This window comes from Rhinopithecus bieti, unplaced genomic scaffold (assembly GCF_001698545.2).
Source record: "Rhinopithecus bieti isolate Rb0 unplaced genomic scaffold, ASM169854v2 scaffold_3043, whole genome shotgun sequence".
Classification (NCBI taxonomy): Eukaryota; Metazoa; Chordata; class Mammalia; order Primates; family Cercopithecidae; genus Rhinopithecus; species Rhinopithecus bieti.
In genome coordinates, this window is record NW_016804580.1 from 2061169 (window position 1) to 2087148 (window position 25980).

Consider the following 25980-nt stretch of genomic DNA (forward strand, 5'->3'; position numbering starts at 1 on the left):
CATTTCTATGTTCCTTAACAATAAAGAAAAAAGAGAAACCTTTACATGAATTCAATTTCGATTTAATTAAAGAAAAAAAAAATGCTTACCAGATCCTTTGTTCCTCTTTTGCAAGAGGAAGTTCCGTTTTGCCAGTTAGCAGCTATGTGCTGTTAAGTATAAGCCATCGTTACATATTTACTTAAATCACCAGTTCCAAATTATGAATATACAAAATGTTATTTCTAAAGTTATTCTCATAAAATATTATCTCCAATGATATAAAACTTATGTTTATTTGTCCTTTATTGCAAACTTCACTATTAAATTATTAACAAATAATACCAAAATGTGTTGAGATGTGTCATACTTCAAAATCCTATTCTAGTCCGGGTGAGGTGGATCCCACTTGTAATCCTAGCACTTTGAGAGGCTGAAGTCGGAGGATTGCTTGAAGCCAGGAGTTCGAGACCAGCCTGGGCAACACAGTGGGACTCCATCTCTACAAAAATTAAAAAATTAGTTGATTATGGTGGCGTGAGCCTGTAGTCCCAGCTACTTGAGAGGCTGAGGCAGGAGGATCACTTGAGCCCAGAAGTTGGAAGCTACAGTGAGCCATGACTGCACCACTGCACTCCAGCCTGAGCAACAGAGCGAGACCTTGTCCTTTAAAAACAACAAGCAAACACACATCTTTTCCAGGACAGACATGCATTTAATTTTACAGTTTATTGTATTCATTTTACCCAAATTTTCTTTTCCCCGTTGATATTATTCCTTTCTGTTATCTCCCTTGTGTGTTCCACTCCTTGGACATGTAAGGTGGGCCTTTTCAGGAGACTCCTCATAGTGAACTAGGACATTTTAAGGACATCCAGCTGAGTGCTGGCACCTTGGCAGGCCCTCAGTCCAGGTTCTCCCTCCAGCTTCAGGGATCCTCAAAGAGAGCTGGCCCCAGGTATAGTTATCAGTACCTCTTTTCCTGCAATCTTAAGTCTTTAGGGAAATGGAAGAGTTGGAAACTTTCGACCTAAAATATTATCCTTGTTACACGAATCCACTTACCCATGCTTGCTTTCTTCTTCTTTTCCTGCTGCTTTCTTTTTAAACAGACACCAGGCAATTTTTAATCTATAATGAAGATCACAAGCGCTGTGTGGAAGCAGTAAGTCCCAGTGCCGTCCAAACCGCGACTTGCAACCAGGATGCTGAATCACAGAAATTCCGATGGGTGTCCGAATCTCAGATTATGAGTGTTGCGTTTAAATTATGCCTGGGAGTGCCATCAAAAACTGACTGGGTTGCTATCACTCTCTATGCCTGTGACTCAAAAAGTGAATTTCAGAAATGGGAGTGCAAAAATGACACACTTTTGGGGATCAAAGGAGAAGATTTGTTTTTTAACTATGGCAATAGACAGGAAAAGAATGTTATGCTCTACAAAGGATCGGGTTTATGGAGCAGGTGGAAGATCTATGGAACCACAGACAATCTATGCTCTAGAGGTTATGAAGGTAAGATGCTTGGAATGTTTACCTTCGTGTCAAATTTTTCTCATCTTCTTAGTTGGAACCTAATTCAAGAAAATCATCATGTTCTTATTTGGTGTGTACTAGAAATATCAATTGATCAGCATCTTTGTGTTTTCAACTATTCTGTAGAACTATTTTGAAGACATGATGGTGAATAAGTGCGGTAAAAAGTCCTGAATGATACTTCAGCTATTTTTAATTAATGGGAAGGCATTCTTTTAACTTTCTCTGAGGTTTTATTCTTTTAACTATGGGCTACATTTTTCAGAACATCATTTTCCTTGTAGTCTTTGACCCAAAGCCTCCTAGTTAACATTATAAAGTTGTAGTGATAAATGAATTTTGCCAAATATTTCTTTTCCTTTGATTTAAGTTATCCCTGGAAAAATGATCCATAGGACATTCTTTCCTAATTCAGATTGCCTAAGATGAAATCTCGGCAGATCCCTTGACAACATGGGGTTCTAAATGTTTCCGATTTGTTTTGTCAGGTTATGGGTATTTAGAGACTGTAAAAATTAGATGATTATAAAATGTGAAGGATTAGCTTGTAAATTAATATGCAGTCTATTTAATTAGCCATCAGAGAAGGTGATGCCACCAATGCGGTGGGAGGAATCCTCTTATATGTAGTTGGTTTCTTGACCTCTTGAAGGTTAAATAAAATCAGAGTATTTAGTTCTTTCTTATATTGACCAAATTTCATTATCTGGTGGCTGCACAGAAAATAAAACAAAAATACAAAACAACTTGAAGCCTTGTTACAAAGGCTGGTCTCTTGAGTCAGATGATGTTATAATCACATTTTAGGTTTGGATACTTGGTTATTGTGAAATGTTATCCAGAACAACCTCAAGGTCAGAGAAAGAGCCTACTTTTGGGGACAAGAGATAACCTGTTTCCAAAATTGCTATGTTACTGGGCTACTAAGATTGGTTGAACCTAGCTTATCTCAGCTAAGACTGAGCAGAGCAATTTAGTTCTTTGTAAAGTGATAATTTGTGAGCTTTCTATTTTCCATCTACATGCAGAACAGGAGAGAATAGGAATTGAAATAGGGTGAGAGAAGGGCTCAGAAAGAAGTTATTTTGAAGCATTTTTCAAACATAGATTTAGAAGTGATATGAGAGGCAAGCTAAGTGAACACAAAAGAACCTTTCAGGAGAAACTCAATAGAAATTTACAAGGAAGGAGAAGGGTGAATTAAACTTGACCGAGTCAAATTCCACAGATGGGTCAATTGTGCTAATTGAAGAGTTTAACTTGAGGAAGATTGGTGCTAAGACATCGGATTTTTGTTTTATTTTAAAATATAATATACTTCCCTCACCCCCTACCCTTTCTGTTTCCCCACTGGTTTTGAGACAAATATGCACAGGGTTTGGGCTGATAGTTCTCAAACTTTAATATGCTTAAGAATCAATAGGAGAGTTAGTTAAAACTACAGATCCTAAGCTCCTCCTTCTACTAGCTTCTTAATATGTATATTGGGAAAAAGCCCAGGAATCTATTCAATGATTTCTATGAAGACGTGGGTGATTCTGTGGCATAGGGTCCATTGACTACATTTTGCAAACTCTCCAAAGATCTCCCAGCACTTAAGATGATCCTGTCCCTCAGTTCTAGCTCCTCAGTGTGACCGTGAGATTGGGAACACACATTGAAGACAGTGTTGAGAGGATGTATTGTAGGGTCTCTTTTCTCTGATGAGAACATGGGGAGGGGTGGAATGGTGGAAATTTTGAAAATAGGAATTATTTTAGAAGAATGGAACCAGAATTGTAGACTTAGATGGATTTGATGGTTGTTTGGAAGTTCAGACTGTAAGAAGAGTAAATTGACTGCAGTTACATGATGTGTCAGTGAGGTAGTTGGGATTCTTTTGGCCTCATCAGTGTTGGGTGTATAGAATGGCTCAGTAATTATTAAATAGAGTTAGTTAATAAAGCTGGCAGGTGTGGTGGCTCATGCCTGTAATCCCAGCACCTTGGGAGGCTAAGGCGAGAGGATTGCTTGATTTCAGGAGTTATTTTTTATCTAGAGATTCCAAAGCTTCATGATTTTAATCAGGAGAGAAAACTGTTTCAGAGGAAATTTAGAAGTTAAAGCTGGTGTCAATAGAGGAAGACGGAAAAGATAGTGGAAAATGAAGTGGTACTGTGAGTTATTATTACCACTTTAACTAGTACCACTTCATTTTCCACTGTTATTGGTACCACTTTGAATTGTACCATTGGAACATTTTCAAATGGTATAACTTAACAAATTAGTCTCATTTGAAAATGTTCCAAAACACAGTGGAAATGAAGTGGCACTAAGAGTTATTTGCTAAGTACAGACTGCTCTATGTACCCAGCAAAAGACTAGGGTAGAAGGAGAAGGAAAAAAAATAAGAACAACAACAAACATCCCCGTGTGGGTGCACCAAGTGTGATCAGAAGAGTAAGACCAATTCCTTCAGTAGGCTTCTTATTGGAAAGTCAGTGTTCAGAAATATCACTCACATTCCAAGTTCAAGTCAATATGTTTTTCCAGCCATGTATACACTACTGGGCAACGCCAATGGAGCAACCTGTGCATTCCCATTCAAATTTGAAAACAAGTGGTATGCAGATTGCACGAGTGCTGGGCGGTCAGATGGATGGCTCTGGTGTGGAACCACTACTGACTATGACACAGACAAGCTATTTGGATATTGTCCATTGAAATGTAAGTACTGTTTATCACCAAGAAAAGCTGGGTACATTTAGTCTAAGAATGTAGTGAAAGACCTTGAATTTATCTAGAGCATTTTCCTCCAAAGTTATTTCATGTTTATGACCTCATTGTATCTACTACAGCCTTTTACAGATATTTCCATTTTTCAATGGAGAAAATGATCTATATTGGCTGAAGACTAGAACACAGATGTTGGACTTTCTATTGTAGTCTTTGTATGTGTATTTTGATTTTGCCAGCAAGACTAGACTCACCCCTACTATCTCAGCATTCCCTGAGATCATGCTAAGAGGACTAGACTGCACCCTCATGGTCCCAACATTCCCTCTATCAAGTGACCTCTTTATTTATTTATTTATTTACTGAGACGGAGTCTTGCTCTGTTGCCCAGGCTGGAGTGCAGTGGCGGTGTGATCTCGGCTCACTGCAAGCTCTGCCTCCCGAGTTCATGCCATTCTCCTGCCTCAGCCTCCTGAGTAGCTGGGACTACAGGCGCCTGTGACCACGCCCGGCTAATTTTTTGTATTTTTAGTAGAGACGGGGTTTCACCGTGTTAGCCAGGATGGTCTCGATCTCCTGACCTTGTGATCTGCCCGCCTCGGCCTCCCAAAGTGCTGGGATTACAGGCGTGAGCCACCGCGCCCGGCCATGACCTCTTTATTTTTGCCAACTATTAGTTACTCAGTGAAAATTATCCTGTACACAATATAATATATACTTAACACTGGAGGTAGGTAGGCATGCTATTATTCCCTCATCTCTGAAATGCCTTACCTTTATGAAACCGTAGATCAAAAACAGAATTCAAAGGAAGCCACAAGCATGTGGTTTGATGGAGAAAGACGTGAAGGTCCTGAATTTTGTGTCAATGTCGTCAAAAGCGTTCTTCACAGTGAAAATGGTAGTCATGATACTCTTCTTATGTTTAAATTAAGAGGAGTGCCATTTAGTTTCACACAGCTAGAAATCAGTGGAAATGGGTAATTTATATGCTTGAAGGTTTCTTAAAAATGAAAATTCAAGTTTAATTGCAAGGATGCAAAATAAGTAGTATTGCATTATCTTGGTGGGAAAGCACCAGAGCAGATGAATTCTTGGTGTTCTTCCGCGCTTAACAATCTGTAAGCAAACAGTGAAGCCAATTTTAGGTGTGGTGGAGAAGGGCATCATGTTGCGAGGCAGAGCTGGGGCTGAGAAAAGAGGAAAAGGAAACATTCCTCTTTGCTTCACGTTCCCCATCACCAGACACCCTTTTCCTGACGCTGGCTCCACCCTTCCCAAACTTCTTACCCCCAACCTCTCACCTGCTACTTTAGACCAGATCAGAGCAGCTCTTGTTTCCTGGTATTATCCAGAACTCTTTCTTCTGCTGCCCTGCAAAGGGACTGGGCAGAGCAAAGAGCATTCGATATGGTCTGGAATGATTATGACACTGCCTGAGTCACAATAGAATCACAACTCAACTTTCCAGACCACAACTCCACACGTAATCACACTATTTCAAGCATTATTGCAAAACAGAATGACTTACAAAAATATCTGAGTTTGACAAATGAAAGCCAGAATTCTAAGAATTGTCCTTATTTGTCTCTCTGGATTTATAATCCTTAATTATCCCACTAAAAGTAAATTTAATTTCTGATACCCGTATACTATTGTAATTGTCTTCAGAGTGCAGTCTCTCCATTCCAAATGAAGACTCACAAAAGCCCACAGGCTTTCATAGCAACACGGCTCTCTCGGTCTTAACTGAGGTAGTTCTATTTGTCTCTCTGATGTCAATCTTTAGAAAGACATTTGATGTCCATTGAAGGTTTATAAATGTCGAATATTTGTATTTGAAATATTTTTTTCCGAAACACATTGAGCAATTTTTTTTCTAAGATAAAGCAATACTTGGTTTTCAAGTGATTGAAAGTGCCTTTCTCCTTTACTTAATAGGAATGATATTTTCTTAATCTGTTTCATGGAGTTTCTTAAGGGTTTCTATTTCACGGGTCCAACTATAGCATCCTCTACATAAGTGAAATTGACAAAAGAGTTAGATGAACGTGTGATTTCATGAATGAAATGTGGAGGACAAATGGTAAGTTACTAATCACAAAGAAAACTCACAACCTTGGAAATCCTTGGATGTACGTTGGAGGCGTATCTTGAGTTTGTTCAGTGGAATAAATTTTTAATCTTATTACTTGTATTTATGCCTTCACTGTCAAATTACGTTTTTTTTCCTGTTAAATGTAAAATAATCATAGAAAATAAATTGTTTGATTTCAATATGCATTAAAATTTTAGAGCACATTTTGTACATTTAATATCTTTCTTAAAGGGCTTTATAGTCTTCCAATCTGTTTCATTTTGTGTTCTTTTCAAAAGAGTATTTTATTTTATTTATTTATTTATTTTTGAGACAGGGTCTCACTCTGTCACCCAGACTGGAGTGCATTGGCATGATCTTGGCTCACCACAACCTCAGCCTCCCAGGCTCAAGTGATTCTCTTGCCTCAGCCTCCTGAGTAGCTGGGATTACAGGCACCCACCATCATGCCCGGCTAGTTTTTGTATTTTTAGTAGAGATGGGGTTTCACCATGTTGCCCAGGCTGGTCTCGAACTCCTGACATCAAATGATCTACCCACCTTGGCCTACCAAAGTGTTGGGATTACAGGCGTGAGCCACCACGCCTGGCCAAGCATTTTATTTTAGATCAGCTTTAAAACTGGCAGGTTTTATACAGGAGGATGAGGAACCAGTTGTTAACCTAGTAACACTTAATAGATGCTCTCCATTGTCTGTTGCATCGTTTATTGTAATGCTTTCCTTCCACGTAGACATTATTTTCAAGTATCATGAGAACAGGAAAAGGAAAAGTCTTGGTTCTCTCAATTCTCTGTAGCAACTTTAGCTTCCAACATCAGTTGTGTTGGTTCACTGTGGGAATTTGAACTCCTTGGGGAGATGGTATGCAATCAGCAAACCTATACATTCATTGAGAAATATGTTTAAATCCCTTGGTTTAAAATATACTTTCTTTAAGTGAAAGGCCAATTGCATTTCCTTCTTATGTAATTTATGTCACTTGCCTCTATTCCTAGGTTAAACAACAACAACAATAAAACCCTTTTTTATATCTCACATTATATATATATATTTATATATATTTTCTATATCTATATATATATTTTCTGTGTGTGTGTATATATATATATATATATTTTTTTTTTTGGAGATGGAGTCTTGCTCTGTCACTCAGTCTGGAGTATAGTGGTATGATCTCGGCTCACTGCAACCTCTGCCTCCCGCGTTCAAGTGATTCTCCTGCCTCAGCCTTCTGAGTAGCTGGAATTACAGGTGTGTACCACCACACCTGGCTAATTTTTTTTGTACCACACCTGGCTAATTTTTTTTTTTTTTTTTTTTTTTTTTTTTTTTTTTTTTGTATTTTTAGTAGAGACGGAGTTTCACCATGTTGGTCAGGCTGATCTGGAACTCCTGACCTCGAGATCCACCCAACTCAGACTCCAAAAGTGCTGGGATCGCAGTCATGAGCCAGGGCGCCCGGCATGTTCTACCATATTATAAACAAAACCTTCCTCCACGTGTCTAAAACGAGTTGTTTAAAACATCTCTACCTTCAAATATGCCCCAAATTAGTCTCATTTGAATGGTCTCACCGACATAGACATGAAACTAGCAAGACCTCAGATCATTATAAATTTAGTATTACTGATTCAAATTTATTTTTATATAAACATATAATGATTTTGTAGTTAAAGCATCTTAAAAATTTCTATGCTGTTGCCTGAATCAAATTTTGATATGTTTTCGTCCTCTTCGATATGTCATGGGACCACAAGTTTCATATCATGAAATTGTGTGGTTTGCATATTACAAAAAGGTCTATGATCACTTCCTCATCAGATATAAAGGGCAATTAGATACAGTTAAGACTTACAAGAGTGTAGGCTATGTGCTTATGGAAAATTGCCTAATTTCTTAGCAAACTGAGTATTTCTCAGAACATTTTCAGAGAAGTTATATAATACTTCCTTTTCTCCTTACAAATAAATGAAAAGATTATTACTTCACATGGCTTGTAAGCAGAATTTTATATTATTAAAAAGAAAAAAGAAATATGCACTATACGAAGCATGCAAAAATCTTTCATTTGTTTACTGGCTTCACAAACATCATATATGTGAAAGACTATCAATAATATTTATCTATATATTATTGGCTGCTTATAGAGTACAATCAGGTTTATGGAATTTATTAGGAATCATAACATAGCAAAGGAAGAAATCAGCTTGTGACTTTTTTACTCTGTGGAATGAAAAAGTTACAAGCAACATTTGCTATTGCTAAGAGCTCCACCTGTATTAAATATATTCTAGCAATGAGAAAACGAGACTCCAAAAGTTAATAATTTATCTGAAGTCAAGTCTCCAGTGAGCAATAGGACCTCAGGTGCAGGCCCAGGCCAGTCTGTCTGCAGGAGTCTTTTACCTTCCCTGCTGACAACCTTATGCTTCCAGAAAGACCAAACTAGAATGTGCAGGCAAAGGCAAAATATCCACCTGCCGAGAAGAGGTACGTTTATTTTCTTCGCTTTCCCTGCCTTACTTTGCTAGATCAAGGAATTTGGGCTGGTGTCTGTTCTTTTAAAACAAGTTTTATTCACTTTGGGAGGCCGAGGTGGGTGGATCACGAGGTCAGGAGATCGAGACCATCCTGGCTAACACGGTGAAACCCATCTCTACTAAAAATACAAAAATTAGCCACGCGTGGCGGCGGGCGCCTATATTCCTAGCTGCTGGGGAGACTGAGGCAGGAGAATGGTGTGGACCCGGGAGGCGGAGCTTGCAGTGAGCCGAGTTCACGCCACTGCACTCCAGCCTGGTCGACAGAGCGAGACTCCGTCTCAAACAAACAAACAGACAAACAAACAAAAAAAGTTTTATTTTTGTTTTTATTTATTTAGGGGGTATATGTGCAGATGTCTTGCATGCATATATTGCATCATGGCAAAGTCTGGTTTTTTAGTGTACCCATTACCCGAACTGTGAATATTGTACCCAACAGATAATTTTTCAATCCTCACCCTCCCACCTTTTGTAGTATCCAAGGTCTATTGTCTTTCCATTTGTCTCACTTCCCAACTCAACTGATCCTGAAAGGGAGATGGTGCCTGCCTTTCTTTCTTTAGGAAGGGAGAAGAGACTGGATGTAGCTGATCCTTTGAAACCTTATCCCCCACCTCCTACTTCATTTCAGGAGTAAAGAAAATCTCAAAGCCACCTTAAAAACAAGTAAAACAGTCCAGGCATGGTAGCTCACATTTGTAATCTCAGCACGTTAGGAAGCCGAGGCAGGAGAATGGCTTGAGAGCTGGAGTTTTAGACTAGCCTGGGCAACATAGCGAGACTTCATTTCTGCAAAAATTTAAAAAATTAACCAGGTATGGTGGTGCATGCCTGGAGTCCCAGCTACTCGGTAAACTGAGGTGGGAGGATTGTTTAACCCCAGGAATTGGAGGGTACACTGAGCCAAAATCACAGCACTGCCCTCCAGCCTGGATAACAGAGCAAGACTCTGTCTCAAAAAAAAGAAAAAGAAAAAGAAGTAGAAGCAGGGAGAAAAAAGAAAGGAAAGAAAGTGCTTCAGGCAAAAATACTCCTAGGCTGGTTTAAATAATGCTGTTCACTGAAAGTGTTTTCCATGCATAATGCATCAAATTCCATCTGATTTCTTTCACAGTTGAGGGCAGTGAAAGCTTATGGAATAAAGACCCACTGACCAGCATTTCCTACCAGATAAACTCCAAATCCGCTTTAATGTGGCACCAGGCAAGGAAAAGCTGCCAACAGCAGAACGCTGAGCTCCTGAGCATCACAGAGATACATGAGCAAACATACCTGACAGGTAATGACATGAAAAGAAAAGTCTCAAGTAAAATCAAGAGTGCTTTATTTTTATATAATTTAACTTACAAGTCAACAGCACAAGTGTTTATAGATGTTATATGACAGAAGCAGTTCTCAAGCAGTTTATGCAGATGTTATGAAAATCTGTTCTGAAAAGGACACCAGGAATGGCAAATAGCTCTCATCTCATGAGTCAACCGTTGGTTCTAAGAGTCTCTAGAGCCAGTGCTAAGAGAGATTCTGAGGACTAATCTCGAATCAGAGTAAAATATGCCACAGTTGATTAATGATGTCGTTCTTGGACGCAAGGCAGTGGAACAATCTTGGTCAAGTATCCATCATCCAGGTCTAACCTGTAGCCTCTTGGTCAAGTATCCATCATCCAGGTCTAACCTGTAGCCTCTTGGTCAAGTATCCATCATCCAGGTCTAACCTGTAGCCTCTTGGTCAAGTATCCATCATCCAGGTCTAACCTGAAGCCTCTTGGTCAAGTATCCATCATCCAGGTCTAACCTGAAGCCACAAGTCTTTCATTAGCCTCATAGAGGTCAAAATGATCTGTTAAAACACTGCTACCACTGCAGGGACAAGTCAAAGGCTGCTTTGAAACCCTGAAACCCCGAGTTCTTTTTGCCTCCCGTCCCTTGAACCCCCAGGCTCTACTGGTTTTCGGTTTTTATTGATACTCTTTCCACAGTGTGTTTGGTTTGGTTGTTGTTGTGTTGTGTTGTGTTGTGTTGTGTTGTGTTTTGAGATGGAATTTCCCTCTTGTAGCCCAGGCTGGAGTGCAATGGCGCGATCTCGGCTCACTGTAACCTCCACCTCCTGGGTTCAGGTGATTCTCCTGCCTCAGCCTCCCAAGTAGCTGGGATTACAGGCGCGAGCCACCACACCCCGCTAATTTTTGTATTTTTAGTAGAGACTGGGTTTCTCCATGTTGGCCAGGCTGGTCATGAACTCCTGGCCTCAGGTGATCCACTTGCTTTGGCGTACCAAAGTGCTGGGATTACAGGCGTGAGCCACTGCACCCAGCCAATGTGTTTGTTTTTAAAACATCTGTTGTTATTAGATTGTGAAGACTAAAAGAGCTAAAGTTTGCTTGAGAAGAGAGTATCTGTTTTAGGTTCTAAAATATACACTTGGGGAAACAGAGAGATTAGGACCAGAAATCAGTGTGGGAGCAAAAGCATCCCCAATTTCTTGCCCCCAAAATCTCCTCCCTTTGGTTTCTCGGGACACGACTAGATTAATATTAATCTGTCTCTGCTCCTATGACTGCCGTGTTCAAAAAAACCCTGTGGCTTCTCATTTCCCATCAAATAATTAACAAAATACATTTTGCCTGACATTCAAGGTTGCCATCTGCCGAACATCTGTACAGTTCCTGGTCTTGCATTTTGTAGTCCCGATAAAAAAGAAGTCTTGGGTTCCTTGTTTTTCCTCATCTATTTTCACCCTCACATCTTTTCCCATGTCGTTTCTTTTGGCTGGAATTCTCACAATTGTATACAGTTGAAATGCAGTTCTGTTTCCATCTGCATTTCTCTTATTTGCTTATTACCACTTTTATTAATATAATAGTTACTCACACATATGTCCTGCTTCCTCGATAACACTATAAATACATTAATTTGTTATTATTTATTTACTCATTCATTCATTCATTCCCAAGATACCTGGGACCCATGTGCCAGGCTTTGTGCTAGGTCCTGGGGACATCAAAGCTGACTCTGTCCTGTCCACATGCAGCTTCAAGTCCAATGGGAAAAAACAGATGTAAACAAGAAAACAAACAAATGAATAGGTACCAATTATAACAAGTCCTGCATGGAAAGCAAACTGAAGGCCATGTGGAGATTGTGTCAGAGGGGGGAAATAGCTGAAAACAGGGAATGTCTTGTGAATATCTATGTCCCCTCTCCCCACAAGGAGATTCACACAGAGCCTTCCAAGGAAGAGTCTCACTGAACGTTTGCTGACTGACACGTGCAGCAAAATAAAAATATTTAGAAATTCAGTCTCCTGTTTGGAAAACTAGACAGTTCATGACAAGAAGACAGTAAATGCAGTGGTTCTTCTGTGGGAAGTGGCTTATTCATCACCTTGGAATTCTGTTAAAGTGATGATGCCTGGGCCAAGACCCCGAAGATTCTAGATCAGTAGGTGTGACTCAGGGCACAAGAATCTGCCTTTTATCAAACTCCTGGGTGATTCTGAGGCAGCTGGTTGAAAGAGCGTATCTGGCAAAACACTGTGTTGGTTCCTGCCACGTCCAGGTGCCAACACCAGGCAGTGGAGCAGAGGGGCTAAGAGCGAAGATTCTGGAGCCAGACTGCCTAGGTCCTAGCTCTGTGAAACTGGGGGAGCTCGTGGGGACTTCCTGAGGCACCTGTGCCTTGGTGACCTTGTCTGTTAAAGGAGCTAATGTGTGTGAACCCATGTAAGGGCAAGAGCATACTCCCTACCTGGCCTCGTTTCTTAGCACCTACCTTTTTCCAGCTGTTTTCAGATGACACCCGTCACCAACCAGAACACATCTCTCCTATAAGTTATTATTAAGGAGACTGAGGATAGAAAGCAATATGACGTCACTGTGCATTCATAATCTTAGAGATAGGGTTCTTCCTCTGTCTACTCAATTATTCTGTTTTGCATTGGCCTTTAGGACCCTTCTAATAGTGGAACACAAAGGATCGGAGTGATTCATGTTTACAACCATGCACAAAAATAAGGAGGAAGAGGAGAAAGTACAGAAGAGACAAAAGTAAATTTATGTAGACGATTAAGGAAAAGAAAAGATGATTCGAGGCAGTCCTGTGGTTATTTGGGCAGACCTGCAGGCACGAGAGAAAATGTATCAGAGGTGGTCTGGGCACAGTGGCTCACGCTTCTATTCACAGCACTTTGGGAGGCCGAAGTGGGTGGATCACCTGAGGTAGGAGTTTGAGACCCGCCTGGCCAATATGGTGATATCCTGTCTCTACTGAAAATACAAAAAAATTAGCCAGGCATGGTGTCAGGCTCCTGTAATCCCAGCTACTTGGGAGGCTGAGGTAGGAGAATGGCTTGAACCTGGGAGGTGGAGGCTGCAGTGAGTCGAGATCGCACCATTGCACTCCAGCCTGGGCAACAAGAGTGAAACTCGTCTCGAAAAATAAATAAATAAATAAATAAATAAAAATAAAAAAAGAAAAAAGAAAAGAAAATATATATATCAGAGATGCAGAGGTGAAATGGTTTCAGTTGGTGTGTTTTTGGTTTTGTGTTTGAATTTGTTTATGGGGTGTGTTATCTCTTGGAAGCCCAGGGACACAGCACAGGTTCCTTTGTGCTCTCTCCACCAGCTACACAGAAGGAACGAGTGATCTGAGCCGACAGCGGCTTTGCCCAATCACAGACTCATTTCCTGGTCTCCGGACTCTGCTATCAGACTCCGGCTGCAGGAAATGCTTCCCTAATCAGCAAGGGCTATTCTTGTGTCCATCAGGACAGCAAACAAGCCCCAGGAGATTCAGAGGCTGGGTTCACCTCAGATACTGACTTGAATCTTATCCAAGCCTCCGGAATTTCAGTCAGCAAATTTTCACTGGCATCTGGATAAGAATGGCATCTCTAATGAGATTTGTAGTACTTCCTGCCTTTCTTTAAGTAAAAAATATCAGACATTAGAACAAGAAAAATCTGACAGGGAATTTAAAAAATAGGGGAAAGATATCCTCTCCCCACTGTTTATTTGAAAGAAAGGGATGACACTCAGTGTTGATCGAGATATATTGGGGAAGAATCGAAAACAGTGGTGTGAGTGTGTGATTGCGATCCACTCTCTTTTGGAAAATATGCCATTAAAATGAAAAAAAAAAACCTACAAAATATTTACACTTTTAAAATAAGTTTTCTTTTATATGAGGGTTTTGAAAAGTCAGTATTTTTTTTTTTTTTTTTTTTTTTTGAGACGGAGTCTCACTCTGTCGCCAGACTGGACTGCAGTGGCACCGGGGCTTAAGTAATTCTTGTGCCTCAGCCTCCTGAGTAGCTGGGGCTACAGGCACGTGCCACCAAGCCCAGCTAATGTTTTGTATTTTAGTAAAGACGGGGTTCCACCATGTTGCCCAGGATGGTTTTGAACTCCTGAGCTCAGCTGATGCACCAGCCTCAGCCTACCAAAGTGCTGGGATTACGGGCGTGAGCCACCACACTCGGCCAGAGTCAGTATCATTGTTTAAAAATGTAGAACCTGGTTTGATGACTCTAATTAAATTGCCCACCGATTACTGAAGAGCTACCATGTAGTAGATTCTGGGCTTTAGTTCTAAAGCCTACAGCAACTTCATGAATGAATATTATTAGCCCCACAGTATAGATGAGATAACAGACTAGGAGGGAGAAGTTAGGGAACTTGCTTAATGCCTCCTGTTTAGAAAATAGCTGAAATGGAATTCAGCCGTCTTTCATTTCACTCTGCCTGTGTCTCACGCACAGAACACCTGGGGATCCACTGGTTCCCAAAGCACTGATGAGAACCCTTAATTTTGTCAACATTTCCTGGCTCCAGTAAATGTATTCCAGATTGGTGGTGATCTGATTTCATATTATCTGCCAGGTGAAATGTTTCTGCCTGGCAACACATTTGCACACTACCCACAGCTGTTTTATCATCTTCCTTTCTGTTTCTACCCTGAAAAATGTTGGGACACTCTATGGAGTCCCTGAGTCCTGAATCAGATTTATGACTCCGTATGTGCAGGATGAAGATTTACAGAACTGAAATAAGATATAGGAAGTGAAATTTGACTTGTTTCCCGATTGTTTTTACAAGTTTCCTTTAGTACTGCCTGAAAAACATATTGGACCTCAATAAGAAAAAAAAAACAAAACACGAAAATAAAAATACCAGTGTAATATTGGACTTTTGTGTCTCTTCTATCACATCTAAGTTCAAAAGTTGGTATATAACCATTTCAAACAATTAACAAGTTCAGACAACGTATGCAGCAAAGTTACACCTTGAGCATGTGAGGCTGGACGCAGTGGCTTAGGCCTGTAATCCCAGTGCTTTGGGAGGCTGAGGTGGGAGGATTGTTTGAGTTCAGGAGTTCAAGACCAGCCTGGGCACTATAGCAAGACCCCAACTGTACAAAAAAATTTCTGGTTTGAGTTGGTGTCTGGAAACAAAACAAAACAAACAACAAAAATTTAGCACGTGGACTTGTTGCTTTGTGAGGCAATACTAAAATATTTTGGTCTGTTCTTTTATAAAATTACAAAAGCGTATTAGAGAAAATTATTTGTGGACAACACTCATCTGCTTTAAGAGATATATTTTAATCCAAGGTTTGAATTTTGTTTCTAAGTCACACCTTTTGCCAACCTTAATTCAGTATGAAGCTATTGATAATAATAATAATGGTAATAATAACAGTAGTAACTTAACATTTATTGGGCACATACCATATGTCAGGCTTTGTTTTAAAAGTATTAACTAATTCAATTTTCAAGACAAGTTTATAAATACTTAGAGCTGGTAAAAAATGTCAAAATATATTTCTCTTAAAGAGCTATTATCATTTCTTATGCCAAACATAGTAATTTAGTTACGTAATCTCAGACAAAATTGACTTCAATTCTTTAATCAGCAAATTATTTACAATTTTTAAAACTTAAATACACTTTATTTTCTTAACTAAGTTTTTAAAAATCCCAGAGTAATTGGTTTTGGGAATAGCTAGTATGAAAATGCTACTTTTAGGAGCATGTCCTGTAGAATACATCTCTGCAAGTAGAGAGATAATTATTATTCAAGTTAGTACAACTTTAAATAATTTGTGAAAATTATTTTAAAGAATTTTTTTAAAGGTTGTTGAGTACAGTGTTGTGCAACCTGTAGTCTCAGCTACTTAGGAGACTGAGGTAGGAGGATCGCTTGGACCCAGGAGTTTGAGAGCAACCTGAGCACCATAGTGAGACTTCATCTCTAAAAAATAAAAATAAATTTTAAAAATGTTTTAAAAGCCAAAGGATAGTTATTATTTTAATTAATTACTTTTAATAAATTAAAGTAACTCAGAACAGAGAATTCTCATTGATGGTGTTAAAAAAGATAGAAGTGGCCGGGCACGGTGGCTCACGCCTGTAATCCCAGCGTGACATTGGGAGTCAGAGGTGGGCGGATCACCTGAGGTCAGGAGTTTGAGACCAGCCTGGCCAACATAGTGAAATCCCATCTCTACTAAAAATACAAAAATAAATTAGCCAGGCATGGTGGCTGTCACCTGTAATCCCAGCTACTAGGGAGACTGAGGCAGGAGAATCACTTGAACCCGAGAGGCAGAGGTTGCAGTGAGTGGAGATTGCGCCACTGAACTCTAGCCTGGGTGACAGTGTGAGACTCCGTCTCAAAAAAAAAAAAAAAAAAAAAAGGATAGTGGTAATAATAGGTTAGAGTGTTTCCTGTTGAAGAAATGAGGTCCACATCAGTCCTAGTACAGAATTTGAAACATTGTAATTGTAATTTTGATTTCTTAACTGCTTAAGCAAAGCATCCTTGGTGTTAGCATAAGCCCTTAGTGATTAGTATTTAATCATCATTTTAATGAAGAAGAGAAATTGACTTAAAAAAATCATAAAATAAAATTATTAAAATAAGTTTTGAAATATGCAGTTGAGGTAATACTTAGTCATATTCACACAACACTATCCTTGACATTATCCTTGAGAAAGTAGATAATAGTTAAGATGATAGGGTCTGAAGCCTCATTGGATCTGGGTTGGAACCTTAAAAATCTTTCCAGGTTACCTATGCGCCCTCTGCCTCAGTCTCCTCACCTATCAATGAAGGTAATAATTTTACTTGCCTTAGATTGTCAGGAGAATCAAAGGAGACATGGTAGGCATGATTATTGTGAATTCCCTCAATTACATTTGGAGTCAAACACTTAATTCTGAATTTAATTTCAACTGTTATCTGAATGGCAGTTTCTTATTTGTTTGTTTTGCTTTCTTTAAAAATATAGGATTAACCAGTTCCTTGACCTCAGGACTCTGGATTGGACTTAACAGTCTGAGCTTCAACAGTGGTTGGCAGTGGAGTGACCGCAGTCCGTTCCGATATTTGAACTGGTTACCAGGTAGGATTAAGCCTGTCTGTGCTGAATTAATCCAAATTTAAGTCATCTAGATGCCTTGAAGACCTTTATTATCTCACCTGTTGATCTCAAAGAGAAGAATTGTTAGACTTCATCAAATACAGTTCATTTCACCTTGCTTTGAAATCTACCAGCTAGATTTCCATATACTAAACCTTAAGGTTATATACCAGCTTCCTGGGATAGGGATTTGTCTGCCAGGATTCTCACACAAATCAATAAAGGTCTCTGTTTAAAGTTTCAATTCTCAGTATATCCCTGATTTGTTGGGTATTACATTCAAAAGCAGATGTTGTATCTATTCTTAAACATGACTTCCTAAAAATGCTAGCTCCATTGTTACTATGTACTTGCTGTTACATCAACTTTGTCACCATCCTTGAGAGGATTAGCCAACATCTCTTTGTAAAGTTTGACAAGTGGATTGAAATTATTTTGGGTTGGAGAATTTTTTATGACTGTACCTTGAGTCATGAGCTATTTGCAGTTTTGCTGTCCTTGTGACAATGATTTTAACATCTACATTAACAGCCCCCTTTCCTGTTTTTGATTTAATAGCACTGGATTAAAATACTATCTCAGTCACAGCTTATGATATTCCATATTAGCATAAAAATTCATTAGAGGTTTCTAGACAGTTTGTAGTTTATAGAAAAACAGTTGGGGATGATAAAACCTACAACAACTTTCTCATTTTTTAGAGGATAGAAAATGCTATGAGCTAATTGTTTCTACATTGTCATAACATAAAAGTAACACAACATAAAATAAGTTTACATATTGAGCAACTATTTAGAGAAAACAAAAAAGAGATATAAAGCTTTTATCTTATTCACCAGTACCAACTAGTGTTAGTAGCCACTTGAGGCCTTCTATTGGGTATGAATCCAATCCCCACCCTCAATCCCATTTTTTTTTTTTCTTAGGAAAGAGTGCAATTAATGATTAGTGATGTCTGCCATGGGTGTGGGAAAGGACAGAAGTATCATATTGGTCACATCTTTACTTATCAATTCTCTTATGGGCAATACTATTATAATACGGTGTTCTTCAGACAGTCAGACTTCTTTTTTAAAGCCATTGAGTGGTTTTTGCATTTGGCTTAGAAAATTAAACTCTCCTTTTTTTTTTTGAGACAGGGTCTCACTCTGTTGCCCAGGCTGGAGTGCAGTGGCGCAGTCTCGGCTCACTACAACCTCAGCCTTCCTGGCTCAAATGATTCTCGTGCCTCAGCCTCCCAAGTAGCTGGGATTACCAGCATGCACCACCATGCCTGGCTGTTTTTTTTTTAATTTTTTGTAGAGATGGGATTTGCCCACATTGGCCAGGCTAGTCTGGAACTTCTGAACTCAGGTGATGTGGTCTGCCTCAGCCTCCCAGAGTGCTGGGATTACAGGCGTGAGCCACTGCACCTGGCCAAACTCTCCATTTTCTGTATTTGGTTTATTGTATTGCAAGAAGAAAAACTGCAATAAAACAACATTTCAAATAGATGCTAAAACATGAGAGAACATTTTTAGAGAATATATTTTGGTTTAAATAAATTATATTTTACTGTGAAATTCCAGTTTCAAAGCATTACTTCAACAAATGATGGTTACAGTGCTGTCACTCAAGTCTTGAGCTAATAATCAGTTCTATTTTTTTCTGGAATGTGGGAAGTCAAAATTTCTGGAATATGGGAAGACTTACTGCAAGAGAATACATATAAAATATCCTTTTTCTGTGGGTGAAGATTTTAGATGTCTGTCTACCCATTCAGCCAGATGCAATTAGAGAGTACTGGTTGGGCTCAATCTGATTTATTAGACAATAAAATTTATTAGGGGACTAGAATGTATTCTTCTCTGTGTTGCTAAATTTTTATGCACAGTAGGCAGTCATTTAATTTATTCAATCAGGGGTGATGATTATGATATTTAACCACTTGGATCCTACAAGTTCAGGGAGAACATTTCTGAGTTAACTTTGGGTGAAGTAAAGAATGAAAGTGGAATATGATTAAGAAAGGGAAGTAAATGCTTTTTTAAATTAAACCTCAATTCCTAAGAAGTAGGTGCAAGATTAAATTGCTTTGTGAAATGGTATGAGAGTTTCTTCCAATGAAAATTAGAGATATTGTGAAAATTAAAAATTGGTTTCATATAAATTGTTCAGTCAAGCATTCAATTGAATAATTACCAAGTAATGAATCTATTAAAATATATTCCCTTTTGAAGTCAGAATATTTTGCATAAATGATGTGTAAGTGTGAATTCAAATATATAATAACTATGGTAAACATTAAAACCACTAATTAATGTCTCAAAGTTGAGAGAGGTATTGATAAATGTATAATATGATTTTCTAATTAACACATTAATAACTAATAGCTAGAAAATGTATTTTTTCTTGAAAGTTTATTTTTAGTGCTAATACCTTATCTGCTAGTTCAGTTATCCTGTTATTTTAGTTACCGTATCAACAAATATTTAAGATATCTTTATGCTTATTACTAACTTTATGATAACTTTATGCTTATTACTAACTTTAAAATAACTTTGGCTGGGCGTGGTGGCTCACACCTGTAATCCCAGCACTTTGGGAGGCCAAGGCAGGTGGATCATGAGGTCAGGAGTTCAAGACTAGCCTGGTCAAGATGGTGAAACCCCCGTCTCTACTAAAAATACAAAAATTATCCAGGTGTGGTGGCAGGTTCCTGTAATCCCAGCTACTCGGGAGGCTGAGGCAGAGAACTGCTTGAACCTGGGAGGAGGAGGTTGCAGTGAGCCGAGATCGTGCCACTGCACTCCAGCCTGAGTGACAGAGTGAGACTCCGTCTCAAAAAAAAAAAAAAGATAACTTTATGCTTATTACCAACCATTATTTATGGTTACTTTATGCTTTTTACTAACCATTACCACCAAACCTTTAAAAAAAACCCCTTATTTAGGTTATTACCTGCTCCAGACTTTGTGGAGCAGGTAATATGATTTCCGTCTTGCAGGAAAGGAAGTGAAGTTCAGGCACAGCTTACATAGACATCTGTAAGGTCACAAAGCGTAGTTATTAACAGAATGTGGCTCATTCACCCTGTCTTCAGGTGGACTTGAAGCTAGTTTGGGGAATACTGGTTTCTAAATCATATATTAGAATAGCAAAACACATGTGAAATATATCAATGCCTGTATTCATCCCACTGGCAACACTGACTTTATCAGGTTCTTTAGTCAGTTTCCACTAAGAAACGGATAAGGCACAGCTGCTGAAAGTATTCTTCAATAGGCTGAGTTGAAGATAGTGAGAGAGTTTTAGTTCTGGGAGCACAGCATGTTGCCCTTCTCGCTCTCCCATTAGCTTTTTCTCCTCCATTTATTTTATATTTTTATTTTTGAGACAGAGTCTCACTCTGTCACCCAGGCTGGAGTGCAGTGGTGTGCTCTCCACTCACTGCAACCTCTGCCTCCTGGGTTCAAGGAATTCTCCTGCCTCAGCCTCCCAAGTAGCTGGGATTACAGGTACCTGCCACCTCCCTGGTTGATTTTTTTTTGTATTTTTAGTAGAGATGGGGTTTCACCATGTTGGCCAGGCTGGTCTCAAATTTCCGACCTCAGTTGATCCACCCGCCTTGGCCTCCCAAAGTGCTGGGATTATAGGCGTGAGCCACTGTGCCCGGCCCTAATAATGTTTAACATGGTTGGTTTGGAACATGATGTATTCTTTCTTTTTAATAATTTCTACTTTCAGATTCAGGGATACATGTACACGGTTTTTACATACCTAGGTAAATTGCATGTTGCTGAGGTTTGGGATATAAATGATCCATCCCATCACCCAGGTAGAGAACATAGTACCCAGTAATTCGTTTTCCAAACTTTGTTACCCTCCATTCCTCCCCCATCTCATAGTCACCAGTTTCTGTTTTTGCCATCTTTGTGTCCATGAGTACTCAATATTTAGCTTCTAGTTAGAAGTGAGAACATGGCTATTTGGCTTTCTGTTCTGTGTTAATTCGCTTAGGATAATGGCTTCTAATTGCATCCATGTTGCTGCAAAGGACATGATGATTTCATTTTTTTTTTAATGGCTGCATAATCATGCATTCTTTTCATTAGGTACCTCTCTTTGATAATGTAATCCATTGTGACAACTGTAAGTTTTAAGATGTAGCTGTATTAGTTGATAATGGGGAAAAAGGTTGTTTCAAAGAAGTATATTTGCTTTATCAACATTCTAAGTATTGGAGTGATCCAACAATAAGAAAACAATAGACACCCATCTTGTCTTTTGCTCTGCAGTCAGTAAATGTTTTTTTGTGAATGTGTAGCAAAAGACAGAATGGGGGTCCATTGAACCTCCAGGATGAAGACATGAGGACACGTGGGAGGGATGCTCTCTGCTGGGAATAGCTATAATAGTCCACTTTAACTTTTCCTTTTCCTCAAAGGAAGTCCATCAGCTGAACCTGGAAAAAGCTGTGTGTCACTAAATCCTGGAAAAAATGCTAAATGGGAGAACCTGGAATGTGTTCAGAAACTAGGCTATATTTGCAAAAAGGGCAACACTACTTTGAATTCTTTTGTTATTCCCTCAGGTAAGTGGTCTATGGGGTCTGAAGTGCCTAAACTATTAGAATTGAAAGATAAGCACCATTACAGCTTACGTGTAACTGTTGGAATGCTTCCAGAGGTTTCGTGGATAGTCGATGGGGTAAACTGAATGATATTACTGCAATATTTCTGTGTGCTGGTTGCTAAGATTTCCTGAGTGTGCGACGATGTCTGGGCGTTGTGGAGACTTACGCCCAGGTGTTGTGGGCTTACGTGTAACTGTTGGAATGCCTCCAGAGGTTTTGTGGATAGTCGATGGGGTAAGCTGAATGATATTACTGCAATATTTCTGTGTGCTGGTTGCTAACATTCTCTGAGTGTGCGGTGGTGTCTGGGCATTGTGGAGACCCTCTGACCTAAATAAAAACGTTATCTTCACAAGCAGTCCTCTGAGGTAGGTGTCATTATTCACATGCTGTAGTTGAGGAAAAAGATATTCAGAGGATACAGAAACCTTGCACACCTGGCAAAACCAGAATCCAAGTGAGAAAGTTAATATTTGGACTTGATATTTATATTAGGTCCTTACGGCTCTCTTTGGGCTGGGCTTCCATGCTATGCAGTGTAGCATCTTATACTGAAGTTTTCATAGACTAGAATAAAATGTCTAGAAAGTTGTAACTGAATTTTATTTATTTATTGAGACAGAGTCTCACTCTGTCACCCAGGCTGGAGTACAATGGCGTGATCTCAGCTCACTGCAACCTTCGCCTCCTGGGTTCAAGTGATTCTCCTGCCTCAGCCGGCCAAGTAGTTGGGTTTACAGATGTGTGCCATCATGCCCAGCTAATTTTTATATTTTTGGCAGAGACGGTGTTTCACTGTGTTGGCCAGGCTGGTCTTGAACTCCTGACCTCGCGTGATCTACCCGCCTCAGCCTCCCAAAGTGCTGGGATTACAGGAATGAGCCATCGTGTCTGGCCTGTAACTGAATTTTAAATGTCGGCTAGACTTCAAGAAAAAAAAAAAATCAGTTGTGCTGTCCCTTACAATTTTATAGGAGAAAAAACTACTAAGGCAAGAATTATTTCTTCAAATTGATGAAAGACAAACTACATATTTTTATTATTACCTGTTTTTGGAGGGATAACTAATGCTTTAAATGGTTTAATTCATTTCTGTTTTTCTGCTGGAGGAACCTGACAATGTGACATTCTTGATTTTTTTTTTTCTCATTGGCTTTGAAAACAATTTCATGTATTTTAAAATATGCTTGACATGGCTAGAGATTCAAACGGTACAACATGGTAAATAATAAGGGTTCCTACCTCTTACCTGTAACGCCCAGTTTACCTTCCTGGAGAATAATTGTTTCTGGGTGTGCACCCTTAGTTATTCTGTGACTATATAAACATATACATTTATAATTATTTTTGTTTCATACAAATGGCAATATACTGTAATAGTTTTTACCTTAAGTTTTCCACTTAATAACAATTTTGGACATCATTCCATATAGAATATAAATAGCTTCTATGTGTATTTTCATGGCTGTCCAAAAGCTATTGCAGAGACAGTACATATATTTTTTTGACCAGTCTCCTGTTAATGGATTTTTAATTTAATTTACTTCCAATCTTTTATTAATACAAACAGCCCTGAAGTGAATAACTCTATACATTATATGCACATCATTTCATGCACATGGTAATTCCTGGAAGTGGACTTGTTGGATTAGGGAGGAGATGTGTTTGCGATTTTAATTGATGTAGATTTGGCCAAAATCTTAAATAGATATAGATGAGGGTCATGGATGTTGGGTTTGATTATACTTTACAGGCTCTCCATAATGACAGTGGGTATCTTCAGGGAAAGCCCATCATTTTTGCATTTTACCTCCACTATTCCTCCTCTAGGAGAAATAGCATATTTTTTCCTTTTTGGAAGACTTCATACAATTCTCTTTCTAAGACTTGGAATTTCTATGTTGCCAAAGAGGAGAATAGTTATTTTATAGTTTCTCTGGTACAGCAGTCAGAATTCTGTAACTTGGCCTTACTGCTTAACCTGCCGGTGTTGGGATCCTCATCTGTAAAATGGAAATATTCGTGACTCTTCTTCCTGAGATAAAATTTTGTTCATCAAACACTCAGTACATTCTTATTTCTCTATGATGCCTCCTTCACTTACTAACCGCTTGACGTGAGTTTCTGAACATCTCTATACTCCCTGGATTAATGATTCTGTTTTATCTATAAACTCAGATAAACCAGAACCTGGAAAAGCGTATCAGAGTTCAAATTATGCAACATACAGGATTGGCAACATCCTTAGGCAAGAATTCAACCTCAAACCCTGTGAATTCTTGTAACACTAACCCGTTCATCCATAATCCTCAGGTCTCTAGGGCTGTACGGTCTGGCTTAACAGGCACTAACCACACGTGGCCACTGAGCACATGAGCTGTGGCTAGAGGAACAAACCATCTTCTGTGGCTGCCCCAGGGACCTCCCCTTCATGTCACTCAAGTTGGTTGTTTTCATGCTTTCAAATATTTTTGAAGTTCATTGGTTCAGTTTTTGAAGGACTCAGCATTGGCTGATCCTATTGTCAATTTCCTGGGTAGCAAAATTAAAATAACCCACCAGAGGGCTCCAAAGCTGTGTTAACCTTTCTTTCTTTTCTTTTCTTCCTTTTTTTTTTTTTTTTTTTTTTCCTTTTTTTTTTTTTTTTTTTTTTTTAACCACTGGAAGTGCACAGAATCTAAATTGTATTTTAAAATATGCATTTTATTATAATTGTACACCATTTGAGCATGACTGATTAGTTCCTTGCATGGCTACGGGGCACAGAATCCTAGGCTTAAACAATGATATTTCAGATACTCTCCACCTTTAAGGGAAGATAGGACCAATTCAGGAATTAAAGGAATAGTGAAGAAAGTTACCCTATAATGAACATATACTAAGGCAGCCATTTGAAAACATTTAATATGAGCTTAAATAATATATAACTTCACTTTCATTTGGTAATATAGTCCCCTCTAAGCAAAACATGTTGCCAAAGTACCATTTGAAATAGTATCTCTAGAATAGTAATAACAAGCAGCTATATATCAGCTATAACTTCAATTTTTTTTTCTCTTCCAATACTCAATACACCTATACGTATCAGGCCCCGTGCCAGGCTCAAGGCAACAGGGATGAATAAAGTGAGTTTCTGCCTTCAAATGTCTTTATTGTCAGTTTGCCCTAGCTCATTACTATTAAAGTAAATTTTTATTTTATTTTATATTATTTTTTTCTTTTTTTTTGAGACGAAGTCTCACTCTGTCGCCCAGGCTGGAGTGCAGTGGCCGGATCTCAGCTCACTGCAAGCTCCGTCTCCCGGGCTTATGCCATTCTCCTGCCTCAGCCTCCTGAGTAGCTGGGACTACAGGCACCCGCCACCTCACCCGGCTAGTTTTTTTTTTTGTATTTTTTAGTAGAGACGGGGTTTCACCGTGTTAGCCAGGATGGTCTCGATCTCCTGACCTCGTGATCCGCCCATCTCGGCCTCCCAAAGTGCCAGGATTACAGGCTTGAGCCACCGCGCCCGGCCTAAAGTAAATTTTTGCAGTATATAATCAAGATTATACAATTTGATGCTATTAGTAGCGATCCTGAGGATGTTGACAACTGGTTTAATTAAATAATGATTGTGTGGTGTTTGTGGTTTACAAGCACACTTTCTCTATTCTTTTCTAGTTCAGAAGAACACAGGGTGGGGGGTTTGATATTAGTGTTAGTGTTAATCTCATTTAAAAATTTTCATCTGTATGGCTACTTCTGTTCATGTGATGTGACTTGCCTAAGATCACACAACTCACCGTACATTCAGGTTTTACGAGTTCTGACTCCAAATCCCTCTCCTAGTTACAAGAGCACGTGTCAGTTTTTGGGAGCAAGTAAATGGTAGTGGGTTTGTTTTGAGGCAACAGGTAGCTGACTCGTGTGGCTATGGTGGCGGAGGCTCCTTGGGTACCATTTGTCCCCCAACCATTCCAGCTGTCTACTTCAACACTAATCTGCCTCTCAAGAGTGACGAGCTCCCTAATGTCCATAGAATAAAGTAAATTCAAATCTTTTAGAGGATGTGTTTAGTCCCTCAAAGCTGTC

General features: G+C 39.1%; 1 protein-coding gene across 1 annotated transcript in view; it reads left to right on the forward strand.

Moving 5' to 3' along the window:
- The window catches only part of MRC1 (mannose receptor C-type 1), a 101871-nt gene that overhangs the window by 13453 nt on the left and 62438 nt on the right, over nt 1-25980 (forward strand). The window contains exons 2-6 of the mRNA XM_017869208.1: nt 1092-1493; nt 4047-4220; nt 9986-10150; nt 17163-17276; nt 21721-21867. Of these exons, the coding sequence (XP_017724697.1) occupies nt 1092-1493; nt 4047-4220; nt 9986-10150; nt 17163-17276; nt 21721-21867 (1002 nt within the window). The remainder of the gene's footprint in view (nt 1-1091; nt 1494-4046; nt 4221-9985; nt 10151-17162; nt 17277-21720; nt 21868-25980) is intronic.